Source organism: Macaca fascicularis, chromosome 14 (genome assembly GCF_037993035.2).
Source record: "Macaca fascicularis isolate 582-1 chromosome 14, T2T-MFA8v1.1".
NCBI lineage: Eukaryota > Metazoa > Chordata > Mammalia > Primates > Cercopithecidae > Macaca > Macaca fascicularis.
In genome coordinates, this window is record NC_088388.1 from 22,012,010 (window position 1) to 22,029,405 (window position 17,396).

The 17,396-nt window shown below is 37.9% G+C and overlaps 1 protein-coding gene across 6 annotated transcripts in view; it reads right to left on the reverse strand.

Annotated features, from left to right (window-relative positions):
• Window positions 1-17,396, reverse strand: part of HSD17B12 (hydroxysteroid 17-beta dehydrogenase 12) — a 278,867-nt gene that overhangs the window by 16,238 nt on the left and 245,233 nt on the right. For all 6 annotated transcript variants that reach the window (XM_074013910.1, XM_074013912.1, XM_074013909.1 and 3 more), the window contains 2 exons: window positions 7,819-7,853; window positions 433-514 (listed from right to left, as the gene is read on the reverse strand). In XM_074013910.1, the coding sequence (XP_073870011.1) occupies window positions 433-514; window positions 7,819-7,853 (117 nt within the window). The remainder of the gene's footprint in view (window positions 1-432; window positions 515-7,818; window positions 7,854-17,396) is intronic.

Genomic DNA, 17,396 nt, shown 5'->3' on the forward strand with positions numbered 1-17,396 from the left:
GCCTACTATGTACATTTACACATTGACTGGATGCATTTCTTCTATGCTGTGTGAAGTGGATTCATTCATATATCAAATCTCTAATCTCAGACTCATTAACATCATGTTCTAATTAACTAAGCTAACTGCCTAGGTCATCTCTCTATGGAAGGCACAAGTATCACTTTCAAAATCAGTAAAGTACTAGGGGGAGAAAAACAGCATCTGTGAATCTGATATCCTGGGGTCCCATCTGTAAGTTTACTGTAAGTATATAGTATGTCTCCAACTCGGGTTCTTTTGAAACTCAAGTAGGGTATTTTCCTTTTCTTCTCAGTCTATTGGAAAACTGCCAAGAATAGAACTTCAGGAAAGTTAAATCTACATTAATTTCTCAGATCAAAAATTACTCCTTATTACTATATTGACATGATTTAAGAAAATACTGTTTACCTTGGTTGCAGAATAGATGGTCAACAGTGGGACAGGGAACATGCCACTGCCAGATGAGATGTTCAGAATAGCCCCTTTGGATCTAAAAAGGAAAATGTACCATGTAATAGGAGTGAAACCACAGTATGCAGTTGTTTGTGAATTACAGATTGAGATATATAATTATTTGAAACAGAATAACGTAGCTGTTTTTCTAACACACATCTCTCCCTGCCTTTCATCAGTACGTGCTATGCTCGGTCAGTAAATGAGACATAATTCAATCAACTAAAAATAGCTCTTCTTCATGATTAGCTCATTTCCCAGTCTTAGTAATCCAGGGCATGACCAGATCAGATCTCCAGTCTCCTCGAGTTGATCTCTACCCTCTGAGGTCTTCTCTAGCCACAGTGCCAAGAATTTTTACTTACAGATCTCTTATACTCCCTGCATGCACCTTTCTTTTAGCATATCATCATGTACTACTTTACTGTAGGATTTAATCATTCTATGTATATAAACATTCTCTCCTCGTCCCAACAAAACCATAAGCTTCTGTATATAATAGCCTACTTTCCCTCAAAATATTCCACACGGTACTGAGCACATAACTAACAGGTACTTAATAAAACTTTCTGGCAATGAGTGAATGGCTATATCCTTTCCCTGGGTTGTAGATTCCACTTCTACTTTCGACTTCTACTTTTCCTGGGTTATAGAGACTTGGGCACCAACAAAGAGTTGACTGGAAAATTATGTTACTCTCTAGTTCATCAAACTGTGTCTTTTGCCAAAAGGCAAAGCTCAATTGTTATTGTAACTTTTAGAGACTAATGAAAGTTAAAAAATCAAAGTTACCAGGAATTTCTAATTCTACAAAAAAGTGAAAATTAGCTTGAGAAAAGCAATGCTATAAAGATACCAGTTGTTGAAAAGTATGTTTAGGTTAGGTAAAGTGTGGAATTATGGTTTAGGAATGTCACAACTACCAACTCTTCCTCTCAAATCCGTTCTTCTCAGAGGATTCCCCTTTGTCAGCCACTGCAACCTGATCCCACCCACCTCCTGTCTCCCATATTAGGTTCCTTTTCTTAACCCACTTTCTCATTGTTCTTTGTCTGAATTTACTTCCAACACCTTTTTAGCTCAAAAAAGGGACTATAAAGACCCCCTTTATGCAAAATAATAAAGAATACATGATTAAATGGCATCTAAGTTATTTCAGACATAAATCTTAAAGGAAATAATCCCCAAAAGTCACCCGCTTCATCTGCCAGCCGCTAGGCGAGATGCCACTTCAACCATCAAAGGGAAGTGGGAGTACTCGGCTTAGTGTGTATCACCGGAAAAATTGTTGTTGTTGTTTAACAGAAGTCCTTATTAGTATTATGTGCCTTCCTAAACTGTGAAATCCATTAAGATTTTGATGATAAAAATTACATTTCAAATTTAAAAATATTAGTAGGGTTTTGAATAAAGTTGGAAATAAGTAGCCAATGGTTTAATTATATCATTCTGGTATTTTTTGTTTGTGTTTTCTTCAGAAACAGAAAAGTCTTTTCTTTTTAAATTTTAAGGTAAGAGTTTGTATCAGGAGTTAGAACTCAACAATTCTAACATAAAAACTGGTAAATTAGCAATGAATATCTAGTCCTTTCATTTTATCTATATTTGTGAGAAATTCCTTTGATGAAAACAGAAAGACCACTTTTGTTACAGGAGATTTTTAATTTAGTATTAATTTGTAATATTTAAAATATCTTTATCTTTTTTGGGGTATTGATAATGTTCAAAAATTAGACTGTGGTGATGGTTGCACAGCTCTGTGAATACCCTAAAAACCATTAAAGTATAAAAACCATGTATACTTTAATGGGTAGATTGTTCGGTATGTGAAATTTATCTCAACAAATCTGTGAAAAGAGCAAGAAAAATATTTATGACATATTGGAACGTATCACTTTTAAGCTGGGAGCAGATTCCAATCAAGTGAAAACGATCATATCGCATGTAACACAATAGGCTTTCTAAGAAGTAACCCTCAATCTTGACAAGTCAACCTCCCTCCTGTATCCTAAGCATCCTTGTAGGTATGGGTAGTATTTTATTTTCACCTTTTCTCATATAACTGGGAACAGCTATGTCCAAACTCATTCACAGCAAGTGAAGACACAACCAGTCTGAAGTAGATGCAGAAAAATGAGGCTTTCCAGTGAAGCTGCAACCTATCAGTGCTTGGCCTATCAGCTGGATTAAATGCTCCATTATGCTCAAGTTAGCTGGGGTGGTTTTATGTGCCCTTGAACAGAAACCTTACATTTTAAATTCCATTTCTCACTAACAAAATGCAATTTAAAAATCTGTAAAAGGTAAAATGTAACATTATCAAGTGCACTTCAAAAATTAAATCTTGACCTGATCAAAACAGACCCTTAAAACTTCACTCACCAAAGCAATGATCTAAATACAGGAAAAGTCATTTAAAGCTAATAAAAGTTTCTTTCCCATATTAAAATACAATACAGATCAATTATCCGATGTCACATTCATGCAGTCATGCTCCCTTACTTGTTTGCTCCTTGAGGCAACTAAGATTTTGTTTCTCAAGTATTCTAATCCTACTGAAAACTTCTAGGAGGTGGAGTTGCTTTGAATTAGTGAAAAGTCAGAGTTTGAGGGTACTTCATACAAAATACACTATTTGCATGCTAAAACATATGAAAACAAATCTAAGATTAACAAAGGTTAAAGCAAGAATGCACTCGACCTAAGTAAATAAAAGAGTAGCATTTATAATGGTACCAAAGTGACAGTAGAGAAAATAGCCCTTCTACAAATCTCTGTCCTGCCATTAAGCTCACATATTTGTCTAGCAAAAACCTTCCTCCCACACCCCCACACACAACAGTGTAAAATTATCTCGCTCTTTCTTTCCAAGGGCAATAATATTCAACTTAGTTCTGTCTGAATCATAGATAATATACTGGTATAGCCTGCCTTAATCTTTGTACTGTATACAGTATCTGTTCTCTATGTAGAAATGGGGCTGAGCATTTGGGACTGCAAGGCACAAAAGACTCGCCCTTAAAATCAACCACATTGTCTAGCTCTAATCCTCCATCTAAGCAGAATTAGTGACGTCAAACCAGTTTCCATGGCACAGCAGACTCATGACAACTCTGTTATATCAAGCAGAAGGACAAAATGGGCTGTGCTTAATTGCACACAGAAACAAACATGAAACCAAACCCTGGTTAATCTCTCATTTTCTGGGGACTTGGGAACAATTCTAAGATTGGAAGGTACATCAAGAATTTTTGTTGAAGTTCTATAATGAAGACTCATGTTGCTCATACTTCAGTGCATTTTCTAGTTCGTTATGACAAATATCCAAATAAACAAGTCAAGCAATGTTTTCCGTGATGCAACATTCTTAATTCATCATACTGCTTACTTGCTAGCAGCCACACAATGGTGTATCGGTGGTACAAATTACTGAGGATCTACCAGAACTAAAATGTTGTGAAAAAACCCAAAGCAGAAAACACCAACTGCTGACAGGAAAGTACCTTTTCCTATAAACATATTCTCTTTAATTACGAGTCCTCCCACAAGCCAGACATTAAACTCGCCCAACTCTAAAACTCAGTACCTCGCACTTACAGCTTCTTATAGATATGCTTTCTCATGGAATTCCCTCAGACCTGTGAAATTCCCAATAAGACTCCCTTAATTGTCACCTGGATTTTAAAAAAATTGCTAAGCCTTTATTTTATAAGTGCCTTAATATTCTATCAGACTGTTGTGGTATCCTTGTCCGCACCTCTGTAAAAATACTACTGTCATAGAGGACATAATAGGTCTCCTTTGAAATAAGTCACTGTTTTCTACCATCCTCAGAAACTTCATCACTGTCCCACAGTGCAGGTGGGAAGAGAGATGTGCTGCTGTGAGGAACCGAAACTGCAGGGTCAGTCCTAGTGGAGACTGCTAACTGCATACAGAATTTGATGGTAGGCAAGGAAGAATGTACCAAAAAAAAAAAAAATCCATCCCAATTCTTCACATTTCCACTTCATATCAAGTAGTACAAAAGCAGGCTCTTGAAGGGGAGGGTTGTCATTATATATATTTTTTAAAGCTTAAACATAATACTGAAATTGGCACAGACAGTTCTCTAACAGACTCTCAAGAAGACTGAGAAACCTATAAAAATAGAGATCTATGTCAAAAAGAATCTTGGAACACAGGGGTCAGGTGTATAATTAGAACCAGCAATCCAAATACTTACATTGTACAAATATTGCTTTGTGGAAGAAAGTTTGCAAACATTTAGCACATGAAAGAGAATTACCTGCCTTAAAACACCATAACATGTCATAATTCCACCTTAAGCAATACAGTTATGAAAGGGGCTATTTTTAGCTGTCCCACGGTTGTTATGGCAACCACCTCCTGGCTCCAGCTGTACACAATGTTTATAATTCCAGGGAAGTGAAAAGAGCAACTTTCCTCTATAATGTAATTATGTACTTTCTACATCTATCGTAACAATACCTTAGTTTGATTATAGATACTTGTTTAGTGATAGTCAATTGGCCCTAGGCTATAGTTCTAGAGGGTTTGGAAAATCTCATACATCAGAGGTGGAACCAGTGGAAGGAAAACAATAACAAAGGATCATGATAAAGGACTCTGCTGTTACTCAATGGAGATACTAATGCTATGGAAACCAGCCATAGGAAATAAGCCATTTGGGGATGGTGTAAAGAACAGGCTATAATGAAACCATTTATAATGTGTAAGGTAAGAATGCTTTCAAGATGATGTGCTAACTTGGAGTTTTTCTCTCCTCTCTGGGCACACAGCTAACATTTCTGGCCTTCTGTGCAATAGTTGTAGCCTATGACTGAGTTCTGCACAATGAAATGTGGGTAGAAGTGAAACTTCCCTTAAAACCATCTTTACTCTCTTTTCTTTCATCTGTCAGCTGGATGCAGAGAACTCCAAGATCCCAGAAAATTATGATGCCCCTAGATGGAAAGAGCCGCAGATCCCTGAATGACAGGTAGAGAGCGGAGGGAAAAGTAAACCTTTATGTGTTAAGCCACTGAGATTTGGGAGTGGTGTGTTTCAGCAGGTAGCTTACCTTGACTGACATATCTAGTAACTAAGTTCTTTAATTCAAGTAGACATAGACATTCCTTTTCCTAACCAAAAGTATTGATTCATAAAATCCACATATATTTCTCACTAGTTCTTAACAAGTATCAAAATGGTAATGTGCTGTCAGGTTCAGTCATAGCTTCTGATAACTTTCCACCATTTCTTAACCTCAATTTAAAATCAACTTGATCGTTGCTTTTTTTTTTTTTTTTTTTTTCGAGACAGGGTCTTGCTCTGTTGCCCAGGCTGGATGCAGTGGTGCTATCTTGGCTGACTGCAACCAATGCCTCCTGGGGTTCAAGTGATTCTCGTGCCTGAGACACCCGAGTAGCCAGGATTACAGCTGTGTGCCACCACACCCAGCTGATGTTTTTGTACTTTCAGTAGAGATGGGGTCTTGCCATGTTGGCCAGGCTGGTCTTGAATTCCTGGCCTCAAGTGATTCACCCGCCTCAGCCTCCCAAAGTGCTAGGATTATAGGCATGAACCACTGCACCAGCCTCAACTTGATTTCTTAAAAGGCAAGGATCCAACATATCCACGATACACTTGACTCAATGAATGCCTATTGAATAGATGGACTCTCTTTTTTTGCATTGCTTTTATGTAATGCTCCAGCTGTGATCATGGCTGTCAGGTCTACAGAGATAGCAGTGAAGTTCCCAGCTCCTTGGTTTTGTATTATTTACTAACTGTATAGCTTCATAGCACTCCATCTCTTTGGGCCTCTATTTTTTCATCTGTCAAATGAGGGAGGTTACTGTCAATTAATTTAATGCACTGGATTTCTATGACTCTTTGACTCTAAGACTTTATGCTGTAAAATGATTTTGTAACCATTATCTCTTTTGATATGGTTTTCTTCAATACAATTAAAAATTCCTTTCACAATACCTCTGTGGTTTATAAGCGTTTCTTTTTTAATGGACAGATTTACTATTCTGAATTAATGCCATGTTACCTGCAGATGTCAAAACTAGGATTAAGGTGAGGCCCAAATTTAATCTCTCCTGAGTTCTACTTTGCCCCAACTCTACTATCTTCTAGGGTTCTGGGCTGGTCTAACCACTGCCATTTATGTAGCTGACCATCAGGAATCCACTCCCACTGGCACCTAACAATAGGCAGTCTGAAGATTTTAAAGGGAAGTGTTACTAAAATAAAACAATTAAAATACACAAAATTGTGTATAAGGACCTTTGCTGAGAAACCGTTTTTTAACCAGTCCCTGTAGATGTTCAACAAATGGATTCCTAACCTCAGTTTCCTCATCTGTACAATGGTGGGAGGCTATCAAAGTTAAATGAGTTAACACTGACTAAGTTCCTGGCACTTACTATATACTCAATAAACATAAGCTGTAATGCCTGCCTGGAGTGGGTCATAGAAGTTTCCTAACAGAAGTATGGTCCTTGGGTCTTCTCTTTTCAAAGCTGTGATTCCTCTGGGCCTCTTCCAAACTCATAGTTATTTTGCAGAAAAAAAGATGACTACGATGCCCTAAATTCAGCAAACGATCGAGCTAGCTCAGGATGCAAGCCCAAATCTTTTTAGCAGCTTTTCTTTGAAGGCCTAGACATCACTCAGGTTTTTCCAAGGAAGAAAGAGCTTAATTACAATTTTACACTTCATGCTATTTCAAATAACAGAACTCTACAACATATTTCTCAATCAAAATGAAGACATTCAGCACGTACTAGCAGAACCAATTCAAACTGGAACAAAGATGGGGCAAGTGGACATTGCCTTTTCCTCCAAGGGTTGGTTTGACATCTTATAATCACTTTATATAACATGCTTAAGTTCCTCATACAGCCATTCGGCCAGTTAAAAGTGAAAAACCAGAGGAAGAGGTCTTGCTTAATCCAACTCTACTGATTTTGGCTTTGAGAGAATACAGCTTTAAGAAGGTATTCCCGGGAATATCCCAGGAACTCTATCCACCCCCTCAGAATAGCAGGCAATTGAGTTAGTGATGGTGACTCAGGCAGGCTTTTTCATCCTGATCTAAAGGAACCACTACAACCCTAGAGAGAGAAATAAAAAGGGAATCGAGTGGAAAAGGCCTCCACCACCAATGACTCATGCTTTACTGTGACTCGCCTGGCACATCACTCTGTGGCTAAGACATGGAGGCTTGGTTCATTAGTCACTTCAGTGATTTTTTCAAAGCAAGGATTCTCCCTCTAAATAATCATGAGCTCTGCTTCCACAGTGTTTGTGTGTGAGCTTGTGACTCACCTTTCCACCATGCCAGGCAGTACCAATTGTGTCATCTGCAAGAGAGAAAGCAAAACATTCATGATGGCCGAGGATGCAGGCAACAGGAAAAGAGTGAAGAAAACTCACCCACACTAAAAAGAAGAGAATCATGAAACCATTCACCCCTTCTACAGATAGCAGGTTATTTTCTATACTCTAGAATGTGACCGTGTCAAGAGGGCATAAAAAGGAACCAGCTGAAATTACTGGAGAGAACACAGGGAATACTTCCAATGAACTTGGCTAAAATTAGTCTTGCCTGAAATGTAATACTGGCACAGAGTTCTTTAAACAATGAAGGATTTACAGTGAAAATCTACATTTCCCAAAATGCATTCTCAGAAAAGAATATATGTTATCAGAAGAAATATCCTGCCTACCATGATGACTTAAGCTTTCTAATCTCAAGAGCTCACATAAACTTTTCCAGCCAAAAAGTCTTTAAAAGAATGCCATAAAGTGATATGTTGGCAAAGAGTAAGTATATCTTCATATTCATTTCTCTTGTTGTTCTAGTTAGCTGTAAGTAAAACTCATCCTTAAAGAGAGTTAAGATGTGATCTCTAATAACCAACAATGAAAAGGTGACATCTCCATTTTTTAAGGACTTCATAATTGTTGACTAAATACATATAATGAGAGGGGCTATTTCTAAACTCTGTTTTGATACATTATTAACCAAGAAAAGTTCAGAAGTCCAATGGTTTAGTCAAAATCACCTCATAGTTAAATACTGAGGTTGTAACATAAATTCCCGACTCCCAGATATCATCAATTCTCTAATAAACAGATGCTGTTTTATAAGGTTTCAATGCATGCTACGCCTAGAAATTCTGTTGTTTCTATCTTGAATAATACTTCATATTAATTAAAGTAGATAGCATTCTGATGAGAAGGGAATTTTGTTTTCCTAGAAATATTTTGAGAAAGAAAATGCCATCCAGATTTGACAAGGTAAATTCTGCTATGTGGACATCCAATCCAGATGTATTATGAACAGCTTTGTATGGTAGTACAGACAGATGTACATCAGGCATATTAACAGTGGTGGAGTATTTTATTGTAAAGGATAGATTATACAAAACCCTAACAGTATTTGAAAACATTTTTTTTTTAATTTAGCACATTTCATCAGGGACCATAACGCTTAGCTAAAATATTATAAAGAGTTCCCCCAGCATTTTGTGAAGGGAAGCTATAATTCAGTTCTCCAAAGTCCTGAGATCACCAGAAACAGAATGAGGAAGGAGACTGGTAATAAAAATGTCTTTACCCAGGTGTGGGGGTGATCTAAGGTATTAAGGAAATGAGATCTGTTAACTACAAAGCAGCTAAGTGGAGTCCAGAAAGGGTAGCCACTGCCTGTTTGGCTCTCTTAAACAGGCTTTCTTCTATTTCTAGTTGGAATAGTGGGGGCAGGGAGATGGGGGAATATCAGGAGCTATTTTTTCCCTTATACCATATGCATGTCATGTATATATTAAATGTCTGCTTTCTGAATGCCTAAAGTTACCTAGAAAATCATGAGACAAAACAAAACCCCGTAACATAAAACCATACTTACAAAATTATACCAATGGCATGCTAAACATTAAATGTTTCCTTTGTCAAGAGGTCTTTTATGTAGGGACATGTTCAAAATATATTCTTTATGTATATGAATTAAAACTCAAGAAGTTTTAATAACTTGACATAAACACTGATTTCAACGCCTGGCTATTAAAGGCCAGAAATATTTGTTGAACGCCCAATGACTAGATGATTCATCAGCAAAGACACAAGTTCTCCCCTGCAAAAGTTAATTTCTTTCTCATAGCTCATGAGCTCCTCCTTTTACATTCTGACTCTAAATTCTCTCTCCTTGTCATAAAATGTAACATCTTTTTAAAATCTGTCAAATAATAACAATGAAAAGCCTGAGAAAAGTTAACCTGAACTCTGCATGCTTTTATCAAATTGATCAATGCCTTCATCTATATTGAAATTATCTTTCCTTCTAATCAGATTATGTCACAATAAATTCAATTTCAAGCCTTCTTTATTTGAGTATATATATACAAATCATTAATAGTCTATGCATTAGTTAAGAGGCTTCATTATGTTCAGATCAAATTAAATTTTCTTTAACACCAAATTTTTGTAGGATTTTTAGCTAAGCTATCAGCAGAGTTATCTGTATGCATCAGTTGGTATCTTGATATTTGGTTATTTATGCAAATATACCAGGCATTTCTGTGAAATCTCACTATCTATCTGAACTCCATTTCACAGCTCACAAGCTGTTTCTGGAGTTAACTCAATGCTAATTTTAGGCCATCTGTAGGTGATAATTGCTGTACCAGAAAAATTTTTGTTCCTCTTAATATACTTCTAAAAAAAGGTTACCGTAACTTGCAAGTTCAGTGGTTAAGAATATTAGACAAGTAATAGTAAACATGATTTCCAGACCCATTTTCTTCCCTGTGGAACTGTTTCCAAAAGTGTACAGCAAACAAATTTTAATTTAATTCTTTCCTAAGAAGTAGACAAAAGTTTCTACAATAGTGCTTCTACAACAATGAGAGTGTGAAATCCTTGTCCTTGCAGGAAAAGTGTTTACTATTTATATACATATATATTTTCAGTGACAGTATCATTAATCCTCACTACAAGAAAATCCTAGATGCCTAGAATCTAAAGGGTATAGTTTAATATATATATTATATCACACTTAAGGTATTGTTATCACTTTATATGCAAGCAAGTCAAAAAGTATACAAATATATGAGGAAAAATGAATGTCTTGATGACAGTTAAATTTAGAATTTGATTCAAAGTCAAGAGTAAAATATTTACTAGTATTTACTGGTACAGCAATGTATATTCTGGCTGGGAAGTAAATAAGAGGCTTAGTTCATACAAAATCAAAATCAATACTATTAGATTAAGATTATTTAGATAATTAGATTATTCAGCAACAAGGCATTGGCTGGCCTAGAAAATCCTTGAAAATATTATATTAAAATGTAACCATCTGTGGTTATGACTAAAAGTGACTTATTTTCTTCTTAGTGTTTGTATATATTTCTCATACTTTTGTCAACAATCTTGCATTGTTTTTACAATTAGAAAAGCCCCCACAATCTTATTTCTAAAAAAAACCTAATTTGAATAAAACTTTTTCTCTTTTACTCCTGTAATATCAGTAATAAACAGTTTGTAGAAGGAACTTTATTTTATACCCAGGAGCCAATGTAGATTTTCCCACTCATTAATTTAGTATGAAAAATGATCCAATTTAAGCAAATTATTCTTGTGTCACATAACCTTTGGCATTTGGTCATTTTTAAGAGAGAACAGTACGAGAAAATATGATTGCATAATGTTCAAAAAGACAATCAAAAGCTCAAATTAAAAGATTACATTAAAATTCAAGATGCTTTAATCACCTGTATTATCATAATATATATGTAGAGAATAAAGTATAACAACTCACCCTGGAATCCAGGTAAAGCCCCAGGAATCCAGGCTATTCATACCCGGAATTAGGATACCACAAATAGCCACTTTGTCCACCTCTGCCCTCCCTCTACCCCAAAGAAACCTGCTTACCATGAATAGGATCTGAATTCAAGTAACTAAAAACGTACCCACACAATTTGGAAGAAAACCATCTCTTAGATGCAAATACCTTAAACAAGTTTTCAACTGTAATCATTAACAGTAATTTTTCAAAATCACAGTATACCAGTGAAAATAATTACAGAAAGTGACAACAATGTTACACAATGCCTGTTTTGGAGAAATTAGATGGTAACTCCATTGAAAATCATGCTACAAAGACACAGCACACATTTCCTTTGGCAAACTGTATAATTTGAGCACCTTGGTAAAAAAGAACACAACTTAATTAGAAATTCTTACACTCTCACCTGGTATAGCTAACAGAATATTTACTGCACAGGGGGTGGAAAGCTTAATTAGATAAAGTTTCTAAAAGTGCTTTGAGATCTCCAAGTATTATTTGGTTTTCCTTTATATTAATGTTAAGTTTTTGTGAAAGTTAAGAGCCCCCCTTGCCATTTTCCCAGCCCCATATTACTTAACCTTAAATTCAACACTATATCATTCAAAACAAAAATTTTCCTTTTGTAATAAATATGGTTTGATCTACATTAATTTATCAAAAGAGAAAGAACTTTTCAGAACAAAGAGCTCCATGCCAATTAATAATGATTCCAAAGCCGTAATTTATAAACTCCAAACAAAATTTTTTAAAAAATGGATATATGGCCGGGCGCGGTGGTTCTCGCTTGTAATCCCAGCACTTTGGGAGGCTGAGGCGGGCGGATCACGAGGTTAGGAGATCGAGACCATCCTGGCTAACATGGTGAAACCCCGTCTCTACTAAAAAATACAAAAAATTAGCCGGGTGTGGAGGCGGGCGCCTGTAGTCCCAGCTACTCGGGAGGCTGAGGCAGGAGAATGGCGTAAACCCGGGAGGCGGAGCTTGCGTGAACCGAGATCGCGCCACAGCACTCCAGCCTGGGCAATAGAGTGAGACGCCGTCTCAAAAAAAAAAAAAAAAAAAAATGCGTATACCATCATACACAGTTAGTTTCTGAGTTTCACATACTATAGTATGCTAAGAGCTTCCAATACCTAAATTTTTCCAAAATAAGCTAACTTCTCACAAGTGACAGGTTTGGGGAGGAGAAAATAATTTCTAAAGTTCTCAGAGATTTTTCATTTTCATTCGCATATAAGGCGTTTATCCTATAACCTAGTTTCATTTGGAGCTGAAAAGAACATCAGTACCAATCTATACCTACTCCCTCATTTTTGAAAGAAGAAAACAATGCAGAGTGGTTATTGTGCCTTTTGGCAAAACCATCATTTTGTAGTTATGCCTGAAGCAGCCTGTTACTATGACACTCTAAGGACTAAATGTATCCAATAATTTGGAATTTTTTAGGAACATAATGATAACTAATTTCAAAATGAATTAAGACTAGCTATTAACTTGGAACGCCTTCATCTAGAAAAGCTGTGGATGGAGATCAGTGGTGAGGGTTTTACTCTCCTTCCCATAATTTATCATATTCCTAATGCTGTTAAATTCTTGAGGCAGGGTGCCGGGATGCATCCTTAACATAAACCCTAAATTAAATACAATTAGACTGCTGAACGGAGACTGGTCTCATGGATTTTCGAATTAATAGAGGGCTCCCCCTACTGGCATTGTGTCACATGCCAGAGGCAAATCCAGGTGAAAAAAACAAATGTTTCTGTGCTTTTCACCCATCTGTCCATTCATCTAAACTTTTATCATCTACTCCATGGGCAGTGCATCGCATAAGGCACTTCTGGCTAAGTGACATACAATCAATACACTGTGGTATAAAAAGGAAAAAACATATTTTCAAAAACCATGCAAAGGGTCTCATACTCTTATTTCAGAGAATCATGGGGTAGAAGATGTGTTTGTGTCCCCCCTCTCCAAATTTTTTTTTTTTTTTTTTTTGAGACAGGGTCTTGCTCTGCCAGCCAGGCTGGAGTCCAGTGGCACAGTCTTGGCTCACTGCAACTTCTGCCTCCTGGGTTCAAGCAATCCTCCTGCCTCAGCCTCCTGAGTAGCTGGGACTACAGGTGTGAGCCACCACCCTCGGCTAATTTTTGTACTTTTGGTAGAGACAGGGTTTCGTCATATTGACCAGGCTGGTCACAAACTCCTGGGCTCAAGTGATCCTCCTGCCTCAGCCTCCTGAGTAGCTGGGATTACAGGCGCACGCCACCATGCCCAGCTAAATTTTCTATTTTTGGCCAAGACGGGGTTTCACCATGTTGGACAGGCTGGTCTCAAACTCCTGGGCTCAAGTGATCCACCCGCCTCAGCCTCCCAAAGTGCTGGGATTACAGGTGTGAGCCACGGCACCCGACCCCTGCCCCTCCAAAATTTGTATGTTGAAACCTAATCCCCAATATGGTGACATTAAGAGGAGGGTGGGGCCTTTGAGAAATGATTACATCATGAGGGTTCCACCCTCACACATGGGATTGGTGCCCTTATAAAAGAGGCCTGAGGGAACTTGTGTGCCTCTTCTGCCACATGAGGACATGGCAAGAAGGCTCCATCTATGAAGAATGGGGTCCTCACCCGACACCAAACCTGGTGGGGCACTGATCTTAGACTTCCCAGCCTCCAGAACTCTGAGAAAGAAGTTTATGCTCTTTATAAACTACCCAGTCTAAGGCATTTTGTTAGAGCAGCCCAAAGGGACTAAGAGAGAAGAGATTAATTTAGTCGATGTCATTCTAATCCTTCAATTTCTCCAAGCAGAGAGAATAGATTGAACTATTTGAATAGATTGAACACTTGGAGTCACCTGGAACAGAAGAACCCAAACTCCAGTGCCTAAAAGGGTCGGAGAGGTAATGTAAATGAATGAGAGAAGTCAAACAATAGAGACTGGTGGGGACTGTGGCAATCTAGAGAGCTGTAGGCCTAACTAACTGCATATATCCAAAAACTACTCAGCTCTAGTCACTTGCTGCCATGTAGTAATTCAGGTCTGTGTTACCCAATTTTCAGATTTTTCCCAAGAGAAGTTAGAAATCTGGGTGTAAAATTTCCGAATTTTGAAAACTGAGCCAGTCAAAATGTGTTTGTCAGCCACATCTGGCCCACAGACCAACAGTTTACAACCTCTGACCCAGCATACTCACCTTCTGCCTCTTCCACTTCTGGCAGATTCAAAGATTAGGAAGTTCTCACAATTTAGTATAAATACCGAATGATTCAAGTTCAACCTTCTAGGGCCACATAAAATCAGTGTCACCCTTATTCCCAAAGAACCTGAACTAAAACTAGAATTTTCAGTTTTAAAAAAAAGCATTCATTTATTATTATTTCTTAGAATAAAAAAAAATGTGTTGTGCACCTGACGTATGTGAGGCCCAGGGTAGGATTCAGCAGGAAAGGAAAAGGACATGATACCAACCCTCATGGTGCTTACAATCTGTAGAGAGGCTCTAAACTGAAAGAGAGACTCAATCTAAGAAAAACTCTAGTCCAGGCATGGTGACTCACACCAGTAATCCCAGCACTTTGGGAAGCTGAGGCAGGAGGATTGCTTGAGGCCAGGAATTCCAGTCTAGCCTTGGGCAACATAGCAAGTCTCCATCTCTATAAAAAATTTAAAAATTGGCTAGGCATGGTGGTGCATGCCTGTAGTCCCAGCTACTCAGGAGGCTAAGGCAGGAGGATCGCTTGAGCCCAGTAGTTCGAGGTTACAGTGAGCTATGATAGTGTCGCTGCACTCCATCCTGGGTGACAGAGTGAGACCCTGTCTTAAAAAAAGAAACACACAAAAACAAAACAAAAAAAAAAGAAAGAAGAAAGAGTCTAAAAATGAAATGCTCAGTGAAGGGAAGACAAGCAGTGGGCACGTGACACTCCGGAGGGTTCAGAAACGCACCCTACCCACACCCACCCCTAATAAGAAATGGTTTCAAGCCCCCACCTTGGTTGAATGTCTGATGAAGGAAGAACTAAATGATAAGCCTCTGCTTTAAGTCTTATACTGACCCCCCCAAAAAAGTAAAAAATTAAATTAATATAAAAATATTAAATCTCAAATTGACTTAAAAAAAGTAAAAAGAAATTAATACATAACCCCTGCTTGAGATGCTCTTCCCCATTCCCAAATAAAACAAACAACAAAACACAACAGTATTTCACAATATGTGGAGGCTGTTAATATATTTCACTTTGGGCCGCACCCCCATCCATTTCCTTCTCTGCTCTAAGAAAAAGGTAATAAAGAAGGTCAGAACATCCTCTCTATTTGTCAGAATGGTGGCCTGGACATTTCCTCAGAGGTTCAGCTGTAGGCAGGGCCATTCTCTAGCTTCCACCTCATTCACTAAGTGCAGCAGCAGTTTTAGGGTCCAGCATCACCTGAAGGAATGGTTTTCCCACCTTTCCACAGGCGCCACAGGCAGTTCAGGTAATACTGTTTGGGCAGTGCTTATCTGAAAGGGAGTGAAGAGTCTAGGGTCTCTTGAGGTTTGAAAATTGTCAATAAAAGAATTAAAGAATAATCTGACCCAGAAAAGTAAGGCAACCCCAAATTTGGTAGCTGTTAAAACAAGAGATCTCAAATCAGAAACAAACGGCACAATATTTGTTTTAGAACCTGTCTTTGGACTGATGTGAAGCTCAGTGTACACCCTGTTTGAAATGAAACCTACATTTGTCTGCCTCTGGAGTTGCAGCACTTCTCCCATTCTCCATGATTTCTCTAATAGCAATCAATAGCGGTTTAATAATTTCATTTGCAAACTCTCTCAGTATTCTGGGATGGAAATCCCTTCAGGTATGAAACTAGAACTATTTTTAGAAAAGTGTGGTTCAATGTCTTGAGGTTCAGTTGTCTCTAAACTCCACCGTTTCTGGGATAAAGGTCATTGTTCTTGATGAGAAATAAGATGTATCTTAGATTTTAGTCACAGAGCATCTGCAATCAGAAGAAAGCCCTGTCGAGTAGGACTTCTCTTACAGTTTGAGACTGATCTACCTGCCATATTGGTTACCTACATATAGAGTTTCTACATCAGTTAACTATATGCAGGCAGGGAACAGGAACAAGACTAAATTTATCCCTGAAGGATTTAAGAGTAAAACTGGAAAAGCAGGCAACAAGGCTTCGAAACATCCCTCGTAAAGGGAAAGCCCATTGAAGTGAGCCACTGAGAGGGAAGAAAGGAACAAACTCAAAATACTGGACAAGATCGAAAAGTAAAACCATCAGACAAAACTGGAGAACTAAGTGGCCTGGAAGAACTGCTTAAGATTAAACATCAAGGGTCTATAGTCAAAACTTTCTGATTAATATTTCTTCCTCAATATTTTTCTGGCCACATTACTACCATTTCATCTGGTGGTGACCAGCAATTTCTTTGGTCTCAGGATATTTCACTTCTTTCATTCCTCTATTGAAACATGGAACTTTTACAACATGGAGTTTTACAATCATCTGACCTACTGATCCAGAACATAAATATATGGATCTGAAGGAGTGTAAAGCCAGGTCATTCAATGTTCATGGCACACTACAGACCTTACAATAAGATGCTGGGGCCCTTCTCAGCAAACATCTCCAAAGTAGGGACACAAGCCCAAAGTCACAAGGCCAAGCTGATTTCACCAATCTCTCCTGGAACACTCCTCAGCCAGTTATTCCCTGTCATGTAGTTTAATGAGGAGATAAAACCTGGCCCAACATTGATGGTGAGAAGAGGTTGTTCTCTTCCTTATACAGGTCTTTTCTGAGAAAGTCATTGTGGCGTTAGGCTGCAGACATCCATGCCCCAGTTCCCCTGATGTCCAGCCACAATAAAACCTTTGGAGATTCTGAAGATGCACCAATTTTCATCTTCTTTTAAGTTACCCCAGGGCTCCAAACAGCCATTGCTACTGAAAATGTGGCCCTGTCCCTGGCAACGTAACACAGTCAACTAAAGAACAATAGGTACAATTCATCCAAATATATTATAGGGCAAATCACAGCAGCATC